The sequence below is a fragment of the Danio rerio genome, chromosome 9 (genome assembly GCF_052040795.2).
Source record: "Danio rerio strain M-AB ecotype USA chromosome 9, GRCz13ab, whole genome shotgun sequence".
In the NCBI taxonomy this organism is placed as follows: Eukaryota; Metazoa; Chordata; class Actinopteri; order Cypriniformes; family Danionidae; genus Danio; species Danio rerio.
Window position 1 is genome coordinate 51,850,001 of NC_141029.1, and position 17,500 is coordinate 51,867,500.

At 34.9% G+C, this 17,500-nt stretch overlaps 2 protein-coding genes across 2 annotated transcripts in view; one reads left to right on the forward strand and one right to left on the reverse strand.

The window, feature by feature from the left end:
- Positions 1-14,007, reverse strand: part of galnt3 (UDP-N-acetyl-alpha-D-galactosamine:polypeptide N-acetylgalactosaminyltransferase 3 (GalNAc-T3)) — a 44,672-nt gene extending 30,665 nt beyond the window's left edge. Inside the window, exons 1-2 of the mRNA XM_087268525.1 lie at positions 13,892-14,007; positions 7,574-8,164 (exon numbers count right to left, since the gene is read on the reverse strand). Coding sequence (XP_087124651.1) covers positions 7,574-8,070 — 497 coding nt within the window. The 5' untranslated portion in view covers positions 8,071-8,164; positions 13,892-14,007. The remainder of the gene's footprint in view (positions 1-7,573; positions 8,165-13,891) is intronic.
- Positions 9,278-17,500, forward strand: part of slc38a11 (solute carrier family 38 member 11) — a 243,842-nt gene continuing 235,619 nt past the window's right edge. The window contains exon 1 of the mRNA XM_087266432.1: positions 9,278-9,869. The gene's annotated coding sequence lies outside the window, so the exon portion shown is untranslated. The remainder of the gene's footprint in view (positions 9,870-17,500) is intronic.

The window sequence follows — 17,500 nt, forward strand, 5'->3', positions numbered from 1 at the left end:
CCTGGTTTTTGTGTATATAACCACACTAAAGCAATAAGGGCAAGAACAAACGTGTTTAATTAAAGAAAGAAGCTCATCTTTCCCTCAGTCCGTAATTAGTCACAATATCTGTGCAGACAAGTTTAAATAACGCGTCTGAGGACAAACGCTATAGCCTGTAGTTTCACAGAGCCAATGATTATCCAGATACATGAACTGACTTTTGTTTAGACTCTGTGCACAAAAGCATTCTGGGATACGAGACCTTAAAAAACATAAAGCAAAAAAACAATGTGTGTGTAAATATCTATAGTGTGTAAATAAAATATTGTACTCGGTAAATATAAACAAATTTAGATTTTAAAACACAAAATAAATGAACACACACACACACACACACACACACACACACACACACACACACACACACACACACACACACACACACACACACACACACACACACACACACACACACACACACACACACACACACACACACACACACACACACACACACACACACACGCGTTTGGCTGGGTTACTTGGCATTTCTGTGTGGAGTTTGAATGATCTCTGTGTGTTGGCCCGGGTGTCCGGGTGCTCTAGTTACCCCCTTAGCCCAAACACATGCACCATAGGTTAATTGGATGATCTTAATTTGCTGTAGTGTATGAGTGTGTGTGAGAAAGAGTGTGTATGGGTGTTTCCCAGTACTGGGTTAAAGCTAAAAGGGCATTCGCTGTGTAAACTTATGCTGGAATAGTTGGCAGTTCATTCCGCTGTGGCAACCTCTGAATTAGAGACCAAGTCGAAAGGAAATTAATGAATGAATGTTATTCAAGAAAACCTACAGATCAAACTTTTATTTTACATCTACTAGGTGGTTCCTTGTGAGGTTTGGTTTGTTTTGGACTAATTTTTGATACCCAGCGGTGTATAATGATGTAGCCCTTATCAGAAGGTGATTTAGCAAAAAAACTAATCAAAATTTTACACAAGAACCATCTGAAATGTTTGAGTTTCATGACTGTTCAGCTGGAAGAAAAGCATATCTGCAAATACATGTACAGTATTAAGGATTCCCAAACTTTCTGACTTAAAAATCTAGTTATGCATGACTTTTTCAGCCAATCGTGATTACTTAAAGATGATTATTTAAAAATTGATTTCACAGCTTTTATGTTTCATAAAGCCTCTATTATAAAACACAAACTTTTCTGTGAAAAACCCACTCTCATATCAGTTGTTCATTGAAGAAAAATGAAAATGTATGCAAAACTTTGTTAATGCATGTCTGCGTTGCTGATGCATCATTATTAATCTCACAGAAAGCATTTTCTAGCAGATTATAACATTAAAAGCAGACCAAAATGTAGATTAAATTTTATACTATTATTTTATATTTAAAGGCAACATTAAATTCATGATATTTCTGTGGAAACCCTGAACACTTAAAAAGTGTCCTAAAATAATTATTCACAGCAAAACTGATCTGATTATATTCTATATAATCATATTTTAATTGTGATCACAAACACACTTATGCTGTCAGCAAACGCAAGCATGAATAACTGTTAGAGATTGTGGTTGATGAATATATATGGACTTACAGTGCATCCGGAAAGTATTCATAGCGCTTTACTTTTTCCACATTTTTTGTGTTACAGCTTTTTTCCAAAATGGATTAAATTGATTTATTTTCTCAACATTCTACACACAATACCCCATAATGACAATGTGAAAAAAAAGTGTTTTTGAAATCGTTGCAAGTTTATAAAAAATAAAAAACCTGAAAAATCACATGTACATCAGTATTGACAGCCTTTGCTGTGAAGCTCTAAATTGAGCTCAGGTACATTCTGTTTCCACTGATCATTCTCGAGATGTTTCAGCAGCTTAATTTGAGCTCACCTGTGGTCAATTCAGTTGACTGGACATGATTTGAAAAGGCATACACCTGTCTATATTAGGTCCCAGGGTTGACAGTGCATGTCAAAGCACAAACCAAGCATGAAGACAAAGGAATTGTCTGTAGACCTCCGAGACAGGATTGTGTGGAGGCACAAAGTTAGGTAAGGTTACAGAAAAATGTCTGCTGTTCTGAAAGTTCCAATGAGCACAGTGGCCTCCATCATCCATAAGTGGAAGATGTTTGGAACCACCAGGACTCTTCCTAGAGCTGGCCGGCCATCTAAGCTGAGTGATTGAGGGAGAAGGGCCTTAGTCAGGGAGGTGATAAATAACCCGATAGTCACTCTATCAGAGCTCCAGCGTTCTTCTGTGGAGAGAGGAGAACCTTACAGAAGGACAACCATCTGTGCAGCAATCCACCAATCAGGCCTGTATGGTAGAGTGACCAGATGGAAGCCACTCCCTGCCTGGATTTTGCCAAAAGGCATCTGAAGGACTCTCAGACCATAAGAAACTAAATTCTCTGGTCTGATGAGACTAAAATTGAACTCTGGAGTGAATGCCAGGAGTTACACTTGGAGAAAACCAGGCACCGCTCATCACTAGGCTAATACCATCCCTACAGTGACGCATGGTGGTGGCAGCATCCTGCTGTGGGGATGTTTTTCAGCAGCAGGAAGTGGAAGACTAGTCAGGATAGAGGGAAAGATGAATGCAGCAATGTACAGAGACATCCTGAATGTAAACCTGCTTCAGAGTGCTCTTGACCTCAGACTGGGGCAACGGTTCATCTTCCAGCAGGACAATGACCCAAAGCACACCGCCAAAATATCAATGGAGTGGCTTCACAATGACTCGGCGAATGTCCTTGAGTGGCCCAGCCAGAGCCCAGACCTAAATCCTATTGAACATCTCTGGAGAGATCTGAAAATGGCTGTACACTGTTGCTTCCCATCCAACCTGATAGAGATTGAGAGGTACTGCAAAGAGGAATGGGCAAAAATTCCCAAAGACAGATGCGCCACGCTTGTGGCATCATATTCAAAAACTGCCTCCAAAGGTGCATCAACAAAGAGTTGAGCAAATGCTGTGAATACTGATTTACATGTGATTTTTCAAGTGTTTTATTTTTAATAAATTTGCAACAAATTCAACAAATTTTTTTTTTACGTTGTCATTATGGGGTTTTGTGTGTAAAACAATCCCCTTAAAGCAGCCCCTGGGCCACATACGGCTCGCTGGACTTCTTTGATCGGCCCGCATGAGGTATTTATTTAATTAAAATGTAATTTTAAACCTTTGAAGCAACCAAACAAACAACCATGTGGCATTTATATAATGTTGATATTGTATAAATGCCATTGTGTGATTTTAGTGACATGCACCCGAAATTGAATCTATGCGACCTCATAATATATTTAAGAGCATTTGTGTGATTTTTAGTGTTCAATTTTTTCTTAAAACAGTCTTCTCTGCCGTATAGATCTTATATTGGTTAATATTAGCTGTCAATCACTCAAGGCTTTCCGCTGTCAGATGACAGTGAGCTTTAATGACCACAGGAAATGCAAACGACTGAAGCTTGAGGAAGCCGAAATGAATAATAGGTAGGCTACACAGTTTTGCAAACCCATCTAAATAATGGCGCTGATGTTATCGATCACGTGGTGAATGTTGATGCATCAGCCAAGATCAACATCCAACCAATGCACATTCAAGGCAGCATGACAATGAGAAATGTAATAAATTGTTAGCGTTGTTGTAATTGACGCCATCATTAAAATTTTGTAATTATTGGAAATTCGCTTTGTAATTATTGCGCAAATATCAATACGTCATTACAGTACTAGTTACAGTTATTTCTGGTTTTTGCTATTCCTAATTGATGTTGTTTTTGAATACAATAAATCTCTTAATATACAATTTGCAATGCCGCTTATTAATTTTTGGTTGGTGCTCCTAATTTTTTTCTGGTGCTCCTAAATTCTTTGATGTTGGCAGCACCAGTGCTACCAGGTAAAAAAAAAAGTTAATTTTGAGCCCTGTATTGTGATGCTGGTCTTTAAACTACTATTTGTGTAAAATTGATCCTTTTTTAAACTTTAGAGTTTTTATGAATGTGTTTTTTTTTAAACTATATTGGTCTAATGTGGCCCCTTGGAAAAATTTATTGCACACCATTGCCTTAAAGGGATAATTTTACCCCAAAAAATCAGTGTGCTTTGAAATGTACTTTTTATTTTAAAACTGAAGCAATCTCAACTGAAAAATAAAGAGAGGGTAGGAGATAGAGTAACTCCTCCCCTTTAGCAAAAAACAGCCAATGAGAGTGCTTGAGCTGAAGTGCATCAAATGAAAAGCATCTTCAAGGGGGCAGGGCATGTCAGATACTAGAGGGCATTTGATTTGTCAGAAGATTTCATGAGAAACTGAAATATGAGGTCAAAAAAATCAGTGATCTACAGTTTTTAGGCAGAAGTGACAAACTACAAGCTTTCAATGTTTATATTGCATCAGCTTTAGATCTTCTAAAATGCTAATTTTGTCAGTTTTGGAGCACACTTGCCTTTTGATACCCTTTAAAATGAACATACCTACAGTACACCACAAGGTTATTATAGTTAACAAAAACGAATGAAAAATTTTAATCATTTTCATTAACTGAAATAAAAATAAAAACGAGAGTTTTTAAAAAAAAAAAACACTATAACTAACTGAAACCGTGTTGTGTACAAACAAAACTAACTGAAACTAACTTTAAAAATTATAACAAAAAAAGTTTGTTTTCGTCTTTGTAAATGTATTTAATACATTGCCTAAGCCTATAGAAGTAAATCTATTTGCTAGCTCGGTGTTTGACCCATACGCCATCTCAGTATGTAATACTGACACCATTGGCCAGATCAAGCCGGTCCTCCTCAAGTCAGTCCTCACTGTTGCTCCCGCAACAAAAACAAAGACTGGACATGACAGCAACACGATGACTAGGAGTGTCAAAATGTATTTGTTTCTTCAGTGCACTGCAATGCAGACGCAGACAATTCAGTATCGGTTCAATAATAATCATAATTTTCATAATCAAAATAATCATAGTTATTTTGTATTGACGTCATTTATCACATATGCGCTATGTTGCTGTATAGCTTACTATGGCGAGGGAGACGAGCACGAGTACTTACAACGCTGCAACTACTTAAAAACGCAGAAATTGTGCACAATTTCACTGAGTGTGTGTTTGCTGGACAGTTTTTCCACTGACACTTACAGCAAAAGCCCCTATTTCACGGAGATTGAGAGAATGAAAGTAAACTCCATTTCTCTCTCTCTCTTTTTCTCTCGCTCTTTCTCTCTCTCTCGCTCTCTCTTGCTCTCACCCATTTGACCTGTTGACCTGATTTTTCCTCTCCTCTTGGCTGTAACAGCTGTACTTCTGGACACAGACACGAGCACGTGTCTGTAGAGTTTTCTCCACCACGTCTATCATGGATCAGCTGTGATCGCCTCTGCTGTTTATCAGTGTCCTTCATTTGTGAAGAGCACCAGCGCATAAGAACCAATTGCAGTCCTTTCTGTTAAGCGTTTAACCAATCAAAGGGGTGTTAAAAAGACTTGCTAGACAGGACTCGAGCGGGAAAGCAAGCAGGATTTTTATATTTGTTATATAAGGTATATTTGTTTGTATTACAGGACAAAATTGTATTCCAAATAGTCTTTAAATATATTTATAAATTTTAATACAAGAATAGCTGTAAAGAAAATATAAACTGTGTATGGAAAGCATCGTCAATACACCGTGATGCACTGAGATATCGAATTGAACCGAATAGATGGCATGATAATCGTAACCGAACCGAACCGTCAGACCAGTGTTGGTTCACACCTCTAACGATGACAGCGTTAAATAAACCCGAGCAGACTTTTAAAAGATTTATTTTTAACACATTTGTGCCCAATAATGGGTTTTATTTCTCTATTAGTGATCCTGATCACAAACGAATTGTTAATTTTCATCAAATCAAAATGATTTATTTGAAACGATTCATGTATCCAATAAGCACATATCCCCAAACTGCTTACCTTTTAACATGCCTGATACCTTCTCTGACTCAAATTAAAACAATATATACAGAGTTATTCCGTTATTAGAACAGTACAATAAGATCAGATTTGAGAAGCGGTGAACCGATAATACTGTGTGATTTATTGAACCAAACACAAACAGTACATGACAGCCTGCTGTGACTGAAGCAACTGCAGCGCGGGTAAACTGAGGGCTTAAATGTGAAGATCAGGTGAAATGTACATTTATTTTACAACAGAAAGTCATAATGGAATTTAAATGACTAAATCATGCTCCATTTGGGTTGCAAAACACAATTGTAAGAAACTTTTCAGATCATGGCGATGTTTTAATTGACTGAAATTACGATTGCTGACAAAATATTTTTTGATATGTTGAGTCCTAACATGGGAGGATTGTCACAAAAGATCTGGTTCACATTAAAGATCTGAACTTCCCATCACTACTGTGTATCTAACCTCAGAAGCAGCCTTGCACACATATTTGACTTAGGTCTGCTATCTTATGGGCTGTTGTATTTGAATTTGAGGATGGGTAGATGGTAGTGTTTATGTGTCCTCTGTAACATATTTGAGTTTTTATTATACAATATTTATTTAGATGATTTTGAATCATGCACCTCACAAATATCATAATTTACAAAACGACAACAAAAAACTAAAACTAATACTGAACCTCAATCATTCATTCATTTTTTTTTCGGCTTAGTCCCTTTATTAATCCGCGGTCGCCACAGCAGAATGAACCGTCAACTTATCCAGCACGTGTTTTATGCAGCGGATGCCCTTCCGTCTCAGGGAAACATCCATACACACTCATACACTACAGACAATTTAGCCTACGCAATTCACCTGTACCGCATGTCTTTGGATTGTAGGGGGAAACCGGAGCACCCGGAGGAAACCCACGCGAATGCAGGGAGAACATGCAAACTCCACACAGAAACGCCAACTGACCCAGCCGAGGCTCGAACCAGTGACCTTCTTGCTGTGAGGCGACAGCACTACCTACTGCACCACTGCGATGCCAATACTGAAACTAATAAAACTAGTAAATCTGCCTCAAAAAAATAGTAAATCTGCCTCTAAAAACTAATTAAAACTAACTGAATTTGAAGGCAAAAAAGTCAAAACCAAATGAAAACTAAAACTAATGAAAAATCCAAAACTATTATAACCTTGGTACACTAACATCTAGGGCTGGACGATAAATAAGAGTATAAAGTTAACATTGATTTGATTGAATGAAAATCTTTTTTTTTTTTTAATGCAATCCACTAGCCTAATGGGAGTAATTTATATGATCTAATATAGCACAAAATAAAAATGAACAAACCTCTGAAAATACAAATAAAGACTTTAATTTGTTAAAGTCGATCTTTCAATGACAGCTTTTTTACTTTAGCATTTTTATTTTTTATAATTAATTATAATTATAATAAATTATATAGGTTGATATCCTTCAATCCCAAGTATTTTTTGTGATTATTTTTTAAAAGGTCATATCGCCCAGCCCTACTAATATCTAAAAAACATTATTTAAATTTCCCGGGACCTTTAAGGTGTGATTGGTAAATCAAACAGGTTGTTGTGTACATACTCTGGAGGTCTGGTGTCCGGCCCGAGGTCTCTGCTGAGCGAGATCCGATCACTGGCGTACAGATTAAAGCAGTGCTTCTCCTCTCCTCGCTCCTTTTCTTTTTGCTCCGATGAGCTCAAATTGTCAGTGTGAAAAGCCTTCCCAGAAGCACCCGGGGCACTGGGGTTTTGCGGTGGCCTTTCCAAGACGGGTTTGAGTTCAGCCGGCGTGTAATACCCTGATAAACAAGCTGAACTGCCCTGGCTTTCCTGCTGCCTCACAGGAGCTTTAATCTGCATCTTCGGCATTGCATCCCGGAAGTTATTCACAGCTCCCATCACCATCCCCAAAACACCATCCCGCTTCTCCACAATGCCTCTGAGCCAGGGCTCGTCCTGAGGGCTCTGACTGACCACTTCTCTCTGCATCAGGAACAGAAAGGTCACGAACACCAGCGCCACGATGGCCAGCTTCAGCGGGTGCAGGCGCCTGCGCAGAAGCCTCCGGATGAAAGTCATTCTCTTGAGGCCAAAACTGGAGTGCTCAGAGTGTGGTCAATTGTACAGTTTCACCTGACACACACCCTGAGTGTAACATCACTGCCTGTCAAACCTGTGAACCAGACATAGGTAAACATATGACCAGTGTTGGTGGTAAAGAATTACAAGTAACATGAGCTACGTAATAATATTACTTTTCTAAGTAACAAGCAAAGTAACACATTTCTCAAAAAAATGAAGTAATTAAAATCCATGCAGAATGGTCAAAGAATTTGGGAAACCTGTAACGATGCATTATTGAGAGTAAATGGAACAACCTTCTACACTCGATTAAGCTTAATTCAATTCAAGGTCCTCCACAGACTTTACTACAGTAAGGCTAGACTTTCCAAGATATAAACACATGTAAGTGATAAACGTGAGCGATGACATTCTGCTAAAGCAGATTTGCCAGATGACACAGATTGTTTGATCAGTGGACAAATATATTTAAAATTCTGTCCAAGGCATATAATAAAGACACTAGGCCTAGTTTTGAAAATGGCTGTTTTTTGAGTACTTGAACAAGGTACAGTCAAGTCCAATAATTGTCAAGACTCTTATGCCTTTATGCGTCTTACAGCTCGGAGAAGAATATTGCTTGATTGGAAATCAAGTAAACCACCTTTAGTTTCACTCTGGTTTAGTGATATGATGCTGTTTTTGAGATTGGAGAAAAGTAAACTCTCTTAGAGGATCTACTAAACATTTGTATACAGTATGAAATCCAATGATCTCGTATTTTGAAAAAGGCGCAACACTTCCCCCAAACTAAAACTAATAGGGAAATTAAGCTCTTCGGTGCATCCGGAAAGTATAGCGCTTCACTTTTTCATGTTACAGCCTTATTCCAAAATGGATTAAATTCATTTATTTCCTCAAAATTCTACACACAATACCCCATAATGACAATGTGAAATTATTTTTTTTTAATTGTTGCAAATGTATTAAAAATAAAACACCTGAAAAATCACATGTACAGAAGTATTCACAGCCTTTGCTTGGCACTTTGTTGATGCACCTTTGGCAGCAATTACAGCCTCAAGTCTTTTTGAATATGAATTTGAATTTTTGTCCATTCCTCTTTGCTGTCTCTCTTAAGCTCTATCAGGTTGGATGGGAAGCAATGGTGTACAGCCATTTTCAGATCTCTCCAAAGATTTTAAATAGGATTTAGGGCAAGGACATTCACAGAGTTGTTGTTTCCTCCATTGATATTTTGGCGGTGTGCTTTGGGTCACTGTCCTGCTGGAAGATGAACCGTCGCCCCAGTCTGAGGTCAAGAGCACTCTGAAGCAGGTTTTCATTCAGGATGTTTCTGTACATTGCTGAATTCATCTTTCCCTCTATCCTGACTAGTCTTCCACTTCCTGCTGCTGAAAAACATCCCCACAGCATGATGCTGCCACCACCATGCTTTACTGTAGGGATGGTATTAGCCTGGTGATGAGCGGTGCCTGGTTTTCTCCACACGTAACGCCTGGCATTCACTCCAAAGAGTTCAATTTTAGTCTCATCAGACCAGAGAATTTAGTTTCTTATGGTCTGAAAGTCCTTCAGATGCCTTTTGGCAAATCCAGGCAGGGAGTGGCTTCCATCTGGCCACTCTACCATACAGGCCTGATTGCTGGATTGCTGCACAGATGGTTGTCCTTCTGTAAGGTTCTCCTCTCTCCACAGAAGAACACTGGAGCTCTGATAGAGTGACCATTGGGTTATTGATTGCCTCACTGACTAAGGCCCTTCTCCCCCGATCACTCAGCTTAGATGGCCGGCCAGCTCTAGGAAGAGTCCTGGTGGTTCCAAACATCTTCCACTTACGGATGATGGAGGCCACTGTGCTCATTGAACTTTCAGAGCAGCAGAAATGTTTCTGTAACCTTCCCCAGCCTTGTGCCTCTAGACAATCCTGTCTCTGAGGTCTATAGACAATTCCTTTGTCTGCATGCTTGGTTTGTGCTTTGACATGCACTGTCAACCCTGGGACTTTATATAGACAGGTGTATGCCTTTTCAAATTATGTCCAATCAACTGAATTGACCACAGGTGAACTCTAATAAGCTGCTGAAACATCTCAAGAATGATCAGTGGAAACAGAATGTTCCTGAGCTCAATTTAGAGCTTCACAGCAAAGGCTTTCAATACTGATGTTCATGTGATTTTTCAGGTTTTTTTATTTTGAATAAATTTGCAACGATTTCAAACTATCTTTTTTCACATTGTCATTATGAGGTATTGTGTGTAGAGTTTTGAGGAAATAAATTAATTTAATCCATTGTGAAATAAGACTGCAACATTTTTTTTTTTTTTGAAAAAGGGAAGGGGGGTGTTTATGGGGAAAAAATGTTATCAAAAAAAAAGAAAGTCCTGTCGAATCTTTGCATGTATTAGTTCACCTTTTTCTTCCGTCAATTAAAAACAATAAAAATAACAATATTGTTAAAAACAATAAAAAATAAATAATAATGTTTAAGTTACTTTTTTAAAAATAATGCGATGCAAGTTACTTTTTAGTATAATTTATTAGCAATAAAAAATTTAATTGCTGCATTAAAATTAATGTATTCAGGTTGAATCCGACAGGAAAAGACAGAAACCAAGATGGCAGGCCAGAGCCTTAAATTTCTGCGATGGGAGTTATTCTGAATGCATGGAAGAAAAGGAAAAAAGGGGATTGTCTCAATAGACCCTGATTTTGTGTAATTTACAAGATAAAAAGTACAAAAGTATTAAACATTGTAAAAGTAGTACATTGTTTTAAACTTACAATGATCGGTATATGGCATGTATAGTCAACATTTGAAGTGGATCAAAAAAGATTTTTAAAATTGTCCTAAGACATGAATGGATTGGTATGGGTATATATAATGTAGCTCTGGGGTCAGGAATTTGAAATGTGAAAATGTTTGAAAATAAATTGCCTATAAAGTCTTTAAGAATTTAGTGCTGTTATGAACATCTGAATATTCTTAAAAAGCACTCTAAATTTTTAAATATTAAATAATTATTCTAGGATATTGCAAGGGTGTCCATGATGTTGATAAATACGATACTGTAGAGTAGAGTACGAGAGGCTGAGCTCTGCCAACAAGTTAAACACTTCTGACAACAACGGAAAAGGCTGGAGCTCCAGTTCTGAACGTCCAATATAAATGTTTTCTTAGATATTTAAGCCCCTTTTAGGTGGCTGGGAAATCATTCTTCACTTGAGAGGCATTTTTTTTTGTGAATATAATTTCTCTAACAACATCCCCTTGGAGTGGATTTTTATTTTATTATTATTATTTTTTTATAGAAATTTTCCAAATGGTAATTGGGCCTTTTTAACCCATGGAAAAGTATTAATCATATCACAAACTTTAGACTTGTCAAATCTTTTTGTCTATCTTTTCTTTATTTGTCTAGAAAGGTTTCCCTCTTATAATGTGGAAATAATTTGAAAAAAAAGTGCATAAAATATGCATTGTCTACTAGTTATATGACCTGTATAGTCATGTGTCTAATAGTTATAGTTATATATAAACATGCATTGTCTAGTAAATGTTGTGGAATTGTGATTTTTATTTTATTTTTGTTAAGTGAAATAGATTCAATGACATTATATTTAATTGATTTTAGATTGAATTAATTTCACAGAATTATATAAAATATTGCATCTATTAAATATATAAATTTAATAAGTATTAATCATATCAAAGTATTAAACATCAGACTTGACATTTCTGCTTAAAAAATGTTATTGTTCAGGATTCCCTCTTATGATGTGTCAAATCATTTGAAACAGAAGTGCATAAAAAATATGCATTTTCTATACTAGAAGCCTTAATGTTTTGGAATTATATTATATATTTTTGTTAAGCGAAATAGATTCAACAACATTATGCTTAATTTAATTAAGATTGAATATATTATTATATAATTATATTATAATTATACTGATTTATTTAGAACTATAAAATATATTGCATCTATTAAATATATAACTGTGAGAAGTATTAGTCATATCAGAGTATTAAATATGATCAGAAACATCAGACTTGTCATTTCTGCTTAAAAGTGTTTATTTATTCTTACTTTTTTCCCTAGAAAGCATGTTCAGGCTTAAAATTATTTGAAACAGAGGTGCATAAAAAATGTATTTTCTTATCCTTTTTTTAAAATCTATTTCTCAGTGAATATAGGCAATGTATTTTGGTGCTTTTAATAAAAAAAAAAAGATTTATTTATAAAATAAATCTATTAAAAAGCACTATTCATACTACAACTATCAAAAAGTTCGATCATTTTAAATTAAAATTTTCTTTTACACTAGATCATATGTTAATGTTTCACAACTTCTAAGTTGTTAATCCTAACACAATGTAATAAATATATATATATATATATATATATATATATATATATATATATATATATATATATATATATATATATATAAATCATTGCACTAAAACTATCAATAAAAGTGTATAAAATGAGAGAAATTAAGTTAAATTACTAAAGAATACACATATAAATTTTTTTATTTACATTATGTTGGCATAAACATTAGAAATGTCTTTATTGATGTCCAAATGTATAGCTGTAATACATTTTTTATTGTTTTTCTCAAAAAAAATCCCTCCTGGATTAACACCAGCACACTAAAATGATCATTAAAAATGTAGAAATTGACAAAAACTTGTTAAATTACTAAAGGATTCACACAAATACAGTATGTATTTTTATTTACATTATGTAGGCATAAACATTATAAATGTCTATATTGATGTCCAAATGTATAGCTGTAATACACTGTTTATTATGTTTTTTCAACATTAACAAACTAAAATGATCAATAAAAGTATATTAATTGACAAAAACAAGTTAATAAATTATAGCATACACAATACATATATCCAGGAGGGATGTTACTGATTTATATATTCATTTATTTTTAAACAATAAGCAGTTTATTACAGCTATTTGGACATCAATAAAGACATTTCTAATGTTTATGCCACCATAATGTAAATTTAAAAAAAAAATACATGTTGAATTCTTTAGTAATTTAACAAATCTGTTGGTCAATTTATATACTTTTAATTATCTATTTTTGTGTGTTGGCGTTGATCCAGAAGGGATGTTACTGAATTATTTATTTTTTTAAACAATAAACTATTTATTACAGCTATACATTTGGACATCAGTATAGACATTTCTAATGTTTATGCCAGTTTAATGTAATTACATATATATACACATTTACTCTTTAGTAATTTAACAAGTTTTTGTCAATTAATATACTTTTAATGATCATTTTAGCGTGTTGGTGTTGATCCAAAAGGGATGTTACTCCTAATTAAAAATAAATAAATAAATAAATAAATAAATAAATAAATAAACAAATAAAATAAGCAGTCTATTACAGCTATACATTTGGACATCAATACAGACATTTCTCATGTTTAAGCCAATATAATGTAAACAAAAAAACTAATACATGTATCCTTTAGTACTTTAACAAGTTTACGCCACTTTATATGTTTTTAATGATCATTTTAGTGTGTGCTGATCCAGGAGGGATGTTACTATATATTACAGCCATATATCAATACAGACATTTAACATAAAGTTGGGAAAGTAAACAAGTGATTGAATCAAACAAAGAGATATATATACCTTAAGGAATAAATGTTAAGTCAGTTTGAAGTTAATCATAACACGCCAACACCATCAGTCCAAGCACTTCAGTATTCGTCTACAACAAACGTAATGAACCGTCATGAATTCTAGACAGTAAAGAAGCAAGAAGACATACCGAATACTGCTCAAATTACTGCAAGTTCATATCCAAAAAGTTTTAATCTTCACCCGCCACTGCTCCGTGCACAGCGATGTCAAACCGGAGTCAGAATCTCTCAGCCGGACTTCCGCGTCGTTGGATCCAGGTGCGCGTCTTTCAGGTAAAGGGGCGGGGCTTGAGTAACGCCTGCGTCACCGCCACATGTGCCTTCATTCTGTAAGGGTGAGAGCTGGGTGAGACCAGCCGCGTCAAGGCTAAAAAATGCTGCTCTTCTATTTAAAAGGTTCACTGTTTCATTTCAATTAGCCTACTTCAAAATAGATGACGTGTCTTTGTTAGGCCAAATACATGGAGTAAATTATTCTCCTCCAGCAAATGATATATTGCTGATTTTTTTGCTGTTAGGGTGACAAAAAGTTAAACAAACAAATAAATAAACCTAAAGCAGGGCCAATCAGTGGCTTTATTTTCACAAATATCAAATATAAAGCGAGAATATAAGCTTCCGTTTTATTTTAACGGCAAAATATTAGAAGAAATAACTGCTTTGCTTTGTTCTGGGAATATTTGATGACCCACAGTGAAGCAAACTAACATATTTTCCCATTTTAATTGAAATGTAAGGGATCCATGTACTTTATAACAAACAAAACAATGTCTCACACACTCATCATATGTGGACACTTATTTAAGATATTTCTTAATTATGAAAGTTGTGTACATAATTATTTTTGGCTGGTTTCTCATTCCAGACATTTTAGTCTTCCTTTATATATTAGCTACATTTATACAAATAAATCCCACTTTTTGTATTTGTAACGGGATTGTCACGGGCACGCGCTCTGCTGGGTTGTTGCTAGGAAACATGGAGCGGGAACGCTATCTAATGAAGTAAGTTAGCACAGCTATAATCAAATTGAAGACCTTTTTATTACAAAAGTCCCTTTATTTACTTTAAATGTGTCAATAATCTTAAAATAATGAATTAAAAAGCAATAAATACAATGTCTTTTATAGAACTTAATGAACAAAACAAAAAAACAAAATGTTAACTCAAACCACTTGTTGCTTCGGTTAGTTCAGGTGAAAGCTAACTTAACTAATAAGCTACTAAACATACTAAAATGTTTTAAACCATACTAAAAATTGTTTAAAAACTCAAATACATAAAATCACTTTCTTTTGAGAATGTCTAAGCCTCTATTATTGGAGTTTCCAGAATAATTCTAACTTCATAACGTAAATAGAGATATACGTTAATATTACACCATATCAAAACACCGGCATCGCGTTTTTCCATGTCTGAGAACTGCTTGTCGAGCTGAATGACTTACAAACCCCGCCGCTCGGGTATCTGACATCATGATGGATCACATCCGAGAATAAACTCACTTTGTATCTCACTTAGACGTGTTACCACAATAAATCACCCAATGAAACATTAGGTAGATGTAAAACACTTACCAGACACACCGAGGCTGAAGGTTTTAATCAGCGCGTCCCCGTGCACATGGACTTCATAAAGAGCTCCTGTGTTTGCAAGGCAAAGAAAAGAAACCGGACACGAACCGGACAAGAGAAGAATACCAGAGAGGCTCAGAGTGTTCATCTGTAGACACTGGACATTTCACATTTCACGCTGTGTCTTTTCTTATTCAATCTCCCTGTGCTCGAGTTTAGCGAGAATGACTGACTCTTGCTGGAGCTTGAGGTATGAATCACTGGGAACAGTTTCGCAAAGTTTACTCTAGGACTTCAGACTTATGTGGATGTAATGCACTATTGTGTTTCTTTACTTTAACACTGTTAAGCTCAAGTTTGTTCTGTAAACGTTGAATAGTTAACATTTTTGTGACCAGGATATGTTCTGTATATTGTATACCACTGCATGTGATATAAATAATAACTTCATAACTTAGTGTCAACATATAACCTAAAATAGCAATAAAATCGTATTCAATAGGTACTTGATTCCCTGAGTATATCCTTCTATAAATAAATAAATAAATACATACATGTATATGTACATATATATGTGTGTGTGTGTGTACAGTGCTCAGCATCTAAGTACACCCCTCATAAATCTCTTTTAAATTCATATTTTTAATAGGAAGATATACAATATTATATTTGTGCATATACATTAGGTTAGTCAGTGCTGAAGCCAAATCTGGAGCTAATATAACAAAATAAAACTTACGATAACGGTCCAAAAACTAGTACAGCCAAATTTATGTTATAGAAAAATATTAAATACAAATTTAAAAGAGGAAAGTCAAGAGAAGCATTTAGTTGAAATTTTGTAGGTTGTAATTTTTTATTTTAATTTTTTGCAATATTTGGTTTGCAATATTTTGTTTGAATTTAATTGTACACTTTCAGAAAAAAATGGTACAATGTTACACCAAAAAAGGTACACACCCTTGTCAACGGGGCAATACCTTTTTATGGAACAGAATTGTACCTTAAGACAAAGAAACAAATTTGAACCAATGCAGTTTGCACCTTTAAGGACATGATTTGTACCATGGAAACTAAGATTTACCTTTGGTTTTTAAAACCTGCAGATACAATATTATGCCTTCATCAGAGGTACAAATCTGATCCATGAAGGTACAGTGATAACACACTTTGTACATTAACAGTGTCAAATGTGGTCCTTCAGGAACTGTTAAAAGGCATTTTGCTACATCCAAAATGTGTCAATTTATTTTCAGTAATTCACCTTCAGTAATTCAACGTTTTTAAAAGGTTTCTTTTTGTGTAAATGCACTTTTTCCATTTACAATAAAGAATAAAAATACTTTAAAATAAATCAAAAGATCTATTTTTTGCTAAACGTTTCACAACACTTTTCATAAACATGTTACAGAAATACATTTTCCCCATGTACAATACTCTCAGAAATAAAGGTATGGGAGCTGTCACTGGGGTGGTACCTTTTCAAAAGGTACAAATTTGTACCTAAAATGTACATATTAATACCTCAAGGGTACATACTACTACCTAAAAACTATAAAAGTGGTCCTCTAAAAAATTTTAGGTACTAATACTTTTGAGGTACCAATTTGGACCCTTTCAGTACAAATGTGTACCTTTTAAAAAGGTACTACCCCAGTGACAGTGCACCTTAATATTGTATTGTAAGGAGATAAGCACAACGTTTGATTAGTATTTCAATACTAAAATGTCTGCATGATCACTTTGCATATGCATGACTTTTGTCAGCTCATGTGCGTAGCGAAAGCAAACGCCAAAAGGTGTGGTTATCAATAATGAAACTGTATTTATCAAAAAATGCTCACCAAATGTTTATAAAAAATGCCTTAAATGTTTAGTTTACAATACCTATAGTTTTGTTTTACCAGTTGTTTTGTATTATAGAACTGAATAATTAATGTTTATGAGCAAATGCTTTAAGCAATTAAGCTTTAAAATGATGATTCACGTTTTAATATGGAAATTATTCAGAAAAACACTTTGCCTTTCTAGTAATATTTATTTTCATATTTATTGTAATAAAGGAGTTGTCCAACACTTATTGTCCAACATTTGTGTACCTTCATTTCAATTGTACCATAAAAGGTATAGAACAGTATCATAATAAGTCTTTTCTGTACCATA